This window comes from Nannochloropsis gaditana, assembly GCF_000240725.1.
Source record: "Nannochloropsis gaditana CCMP526 unplaced genomic scaffold scaffold747, whole genome shotgun sequence".
NCBI lineage: Eukaryota > Eustigmatophyceae > Eustigmatales > Monodopsidaceae > Microchloropsis > Microchloropsis gaditana.
Genome location: NW_005803206.1, coordinates 5,771 through 11,169, shown reverse-complemented (window position 1 = coordinate 11,169; position 5,399 = coordinate 5,771). Strand labels below are relative to the sequence as shown.

At 50.2% G+C, this 5,399-nt stretch overlaps 1 protein-coding gene across 1 annotated transcript; it reads right to left on the bottom strand.

The window, feature by feature from the left end:
• On the bottom strand, nt 1–1,343 carry NGA_0429201 (uncharacterized protein; the record flags this gene model as incomplete). The annotated part of the gene is made up of 4 exons (XM_005853769.1): nt 1,111–1,343; nt 765–864; nt 495–623; nt 1–257 (listed from the first exon to the last, which is right to left on the bottom strand). The coding sequence occupies exons 1-4, from the start codon at nt 1,333–1,335 to the stop codon at nt 1–3; spliced, it is 711 nt and encodes a 236-aa protein (XP_005853831.1). The 5' UTR covers nt 1,336–1,343.
• Between the last annotated feature and the right edge of the window lie 4,056 nt (nt 1,344–5,399).

Here is a 5,399-nt window from a genome sequence, read left to right as displayed (position 1 = left end):
CTACACAACCATCGCATCCAAGGCTGCCTCATCCTCCTCCTCCCCCGCCTTCTCCCCCAACGCCACCTCATGAAGTGCTTTGCCCACCCCGTTCCAATTTTCCTCCTTCGGTGACCCCTTCAGCACTGTGACTGGTCGTTTCTCTTCGCTTCCGTCGTCTTTCTCCTCCATGGGCTGGTGCGCCGCAGCTTGAGCTTGGAGGTCCATGCGGGCACGAGCCTTTTCCAGAATTTTCTTCTCCTCGTCCGGATCTAGGCCTGGTAGCACAACAGTTGGGAAAAGCACACACAGATGAAAGGGGCAAGAAGAGGAACGGAGGATAAAGAGGGTGAAACGATAAGATCTTCAGCGAGATATTTGGCATGACCTCAGGGCAGCAAGCTCCTCTTTAGATCTGGCAATTTTCGTGGTGCTTATTTTCGCACGCAAGGTCTTCACCATCAATAGCAACTTATAAAAGGAGGTCGGATTTCTGCAAGTTTGCACACACGCACCTTCGATGGTAAAAACGGCACACAGGCGGGGAGGTTTGAAGATCTTGGCCTTAAACATGACCGTTGGGGGCACATTGCATATCGCGTAGGAGGGGTTCAGGTGGAAATCCTCGAATTCTCGGGGCATGCCTGAGGGAGGATGGAGTGGGATGGGGAGGAGGGGGGACGAAACGAAGAAGAGTCAAGGGCAATTTCTTAGCAGTCAGTCCACTAGTCCATGCCGACAGCGATCGGGATTCAGAGGTGATCTTATGCCTTCCTTGGCCATACCCAATGGTGTTCCAGGAGAGTAAGGCACGGGCTGGAAAAGTTGCCCTGTAAAACGCGCGCTTGTGCATTTGGCTTGCTTGCAGACTTCCTTCTTCATGTCCTACTCGTCCGAGGCAGACAAAATTGAGAAAAGAAGAGGAATGAGGAAAGTCATTTTAAAATGTTCGTATCATGTTGTGAAACGACAAGAACACTGAGCAATTAGGCAACACAAATCTCTCCCCGAGGAAGTAGTATCGCGTCCTCCATTTCTCTTCCTCCTTCTTACGGTTCACAGCCCGGCCTGGGCTCTCTTTCTCTCTGCGCAGAAATACCCCTTTTATGGCACTAATGCATGTCTGCTTACCTCGCATTCCATGTATCCAACGAGGACACCTTCCGACTCGGGAGACAGCGTGAAAGCCCCGTCAAATGTTTCAACGCCCCTCAACCCCCCAAACAAAGTGCTTGAAGAAGCAGGGGGTTTCGATGCAATTGCAGGCATGGGGACAACGAAGGCATTGGATACAGAGAGTACAGTCGCCACGAGCAATAGGTCATAAAGGCGGGTAAGAGAAGACTGCATCCGCATGAGTCCTGCAGACAAGGGAGAGGAAGAGAATGGAAAGGTTGACGTTGAAGCAGCAGCAATTTCGACGGGAAGAAGAAAGAGAAAGCAAGCAAGCCAAAAAAAATCAAAGAAAGGACTCAACAAACTATCCAAGACTGCTCACCGACGACTTGGAAACAATGATACATATGTCATCTACAACGATTCACAAGAACGACCAAAGCCAAGGCCTGGGGTTCATACGGAGCAGTCGGTTCATCGGATACGAACCAAAAACACGGTCAGAAAGTAACAAAAAGTTCAAAGCAACGAGCGATGCGCCCTGCAATCCAAGCGATAGCCCACCACCACCGGCAAATGTGAATGCAAAGAGGGCAGTTTGAAGGGAATTTACTACCGTTTTATACGAAAGGTGTTCAGTAGAAAGAAAATGCTTCTTTGGCAGTTGTTAAAACTGTCCAGCAGTTTTCTGATATCTTAGCATTTCCTCTACAAAGATAGTTTGTCTAGGGGATAACTCAGTCCCTTCAGAAATGTGCTTCCTGTACAACCAATTTTGGCCATTTTAACGAGATGAACAAAAAAGCTGTTGGATCAAAAACGTGGATAAGACAAAGGGATAACAGTTGACGCCTCAAATCGTGCTGAATGATCCTCAATTGATGAGGAAGTGCTCATCTCGTGTTCACGCCATCGTGTCCCGTTCACGTTTTCCATACATTGCTTCTGTCTGCGAGCTTACTTAAAAGTAAGTGCCATTTTTGTACATTCTTCTTGTTTCCATGTTGTTCGTATTTAGCTTTCCCATAAAAATTGGTTTCTAAGACTGAATCATTCATCCCGATCGCGCTCGATCCGTTCTCAGTCTCTGAATTTTGTGACCTCTTCACTTTTTCATTCAGATAAACTTTATCAAATATTTCGTTTTCTTTACTACAATTACCAAAATTATTGAGCATTTTAAAACCGGGGCCTGTTGAAACATGAAGTGGACTAGCGGGTCTACAATGTAATTGGGAGGCGTGCAAGAGCAGGCTCCGCTGCTAGATACATTCTATATCGTCCGAACCGCATTTGCGGTCAAACATCCCATAAATACATCTTTTCTTCCAATGCGCAAGGTGGAAGCATCGCCTTCAGGACTCCCTCCACAGTACGCAAATATCGCCCTGATTACCGGACACCTGTATACCATGTCAAACGCCGGTCTGATAGTTTGACGTCAAAGAGATAAATACGACTGTGGTTTCACAACAGCATTTTTCAATTTGAGCTTTATCACTATTTGCGAACCTGATGAGCAAAGAAATTTTGACACTCCAGGCACAAGGCAAACGATACCACGCAAATACAGATATGGTGGAGAGCACCGGGAGGACGGGAGGACGGAGAAGCAGCTAGAAAAGAGAGAAAATAATGAAGGCGGTATCATGAAAGGTGTATGGTTAAGAATAATCAAATCGAATCAGCAGTCGGAAAACAGAAGATAGGGATTGAAGATCTTACGAGGCAGCGCATTTGTTCGATGCGATAAGCAGTCTCCACTTCGCGACAAGTTCATAACATACCCGGATATACCTTTCCTGTTCCGCGCCGCAGTACAAGGTACAGACACTCGACCGCTTTAACGACTGACCATAGGAAAGAAGTTCGTCGTAGCCCCAAATATGGTGCACGCATGAAGTTATTGTCTCCGAACTCCTCGGCTAAAGAAAAAAAATGTCAAAGGGTTGTGAAATGAAAGTTTTGTCCGGCCGTCCTTTTTGCATCATGCTTGTGAGGAAAGGGTGTGGTGCCGAGCGGCTTGAGCACTCACTGAAGGATAACCCACCATATCGCCTGGCAATGCACAAGACCATGTTGCCGTGTTCTACGAACATATTTGCGTGCATGAATCCCGTTCCAGGAACAACGGTTTCTTGTGTGACAGTGGAAATAGCGTGAGGTTTTAGGAAGAAATCCATGAGCGGCCCTCCCTTCTTCTCAGTGCCAAAAAATAATGGAAAGCTTTGTTGGACAAGTCGTATTTTTGTCTTGTCATGACAGCGTTGGTACAATGTATTTGTTAAAATGAGAAATGTATCTTAATGCTGGCACAAGCGCGATTTCCGCAGGTCTCCTTATCATATGAGTTACTGCACTTGTCAACGTACCCTTGGCTGGTATTTCACTTACTGATTTCTGTTCCAAATCATGAATTTATCATATCTACCATAGAGTTCTTAGCATTATGGGGCCCAAAAAAGGGACCACCGGTCCTGCAGCGGTGAGATTTATTTATGTTTTTATCCTTTGGTGCTATCTTCCCCACGTGCCGTTGTCGACCTCCCCTCACCCGTACCCTCCTCCGCTTCATCTCCACGAGCAGGCGAAAACGGAGGACGAGGACTTGGACGCCCTCCTTACGCAATATAAGGTACGAGCATGAAGCTACCGTGCGTGTTGTTGGGTTTTCTTGCCGCTGTAGTTCACAAAATGGTATGGCACGCTTCTCGCGGATGACCACAGGCGGAAGTCGGCATCAAGGAAGGTGAAGACGCTGCAGCGGCGAAAGAGGAGGAGGAAAGCGACGATGAAGAAACAGCTGGGAGAGGAAAGGAAGAAGGGGAAAAAAAAGAAGACAAAAAGAAGAAGAAGAAGAAGAAGAAGCCCGCGGAAAAGAAGGAAGCGGCGGTAGCCGACGCCAAAGCTGCGGCGGGAGGGAAGATGTCTGCACAGGCCAAGATGATCCTGGCAAGACAGAAAGCGTTACAGGTAACGTGACACGAGAAGGATCGATTGCATCGGAATCATGGAAGAGAGAATGAGAGAGGCAGGGATGGGTTGAGTGATTAGGAAGGAAAGCCGAGGAGGAGGTAGATTCCTCTCCAGATGTGTTACTCACCTGCATGCCCACATCTTTTTATTCCTGTTTGTTATCCTTTTCTGGGTAGGAGGAAGAGGAGCGGCTTCAACAGCAACGAGAAGAAGAGGAAAAGAAGATCGCCGCGGAGAGGGCAGCGGAGGAGGCGGAGTTGGCGGCCAAGGAGGAAGAGAAACGGTCAGTGCCGGAGAAGAGCGGAGGACCTTTTTGGCTTTCTCCGCTTCTTTCTAGCGTTTCCACCCCTTGTGGTCGCTTCCCCTTGTCACCATGCGGCTCCTTTGCCTCGTGCAGCACGAGGGGGCCGTAGTCAGAGAGTCAAAGTTTCTGCCCTTCCCTCCTCACGACCTCCCTCTCCTCTCCACCCTCGTCGTAATCCGTTTCTGACGGGGTATCTCTCATTCCCCCCCCCCTTCCGTTTTGGTTCGTCCAGTTTGAAAAAGGAGAAAGCACGCGCCAAGATGGAAAAGCAGAAGGCAGAGGGTACCTACATGACCAAAGCCCAACGTGAAAAGGCCATGCGGTACGCCCGCCCCTTCCTCCCTCCCTTCCTCCCTCCCTTCCTCCTTCCTTTGCTTCCTCCCGTCCTACCGTTCCTTCTCCACAGCAACGCCATTCTCACCCTTTCAATTGATTCCTCCCGGTCACATTTCTATTCACGTCTTTTCCTCTTCTCCCCGCTTCCCCTCGTCCCCTCCTTCCCTCCCTCCTTCCCTCCCTCCCTCCACCCGACTTCGTTTCTCAGCGCAAGAATCGCCCTCGAGCAAATGAAGGCGGCAGGAATGATCGCGGAGGGAGTGGGGGAGGGAGGGGCGGAGGGAGGGGGGAAACCCAAACGTCCTGTGTACGGGAAGAAGAAAAAGAAGCCACAGCCGGTAAGGCGACTCTTCTTTCCGCCCCCCTCCCTTCGTCCCTTTTGTCCTCCTCTCCTCCCTTCTTGTCGCCCGCCGCGACCCCTCTCACCATCCCTCGCAGCTGGTTCCTGACTGAATCTCTCCCTCCCTTCATCCCTCACTCCCTTTCTCTCTCGCTCAGCCCCCCCCTCCCCCTCCGGAGACTGCACAAGAAGCACCGCGCCAGGTCCCGGCCTCAGCTGTCAAGGAGCACGGCGGGGAGGAGGAAATGGAAGAAGGCGTGGGGGAGGGAAGGGAGGAAGCGCCAGCAGTGGACGAGGACGTGCCGGAGGACTGGGAGAGCGGGCCCGTGGAGGCCCTGGCGGTGAGTG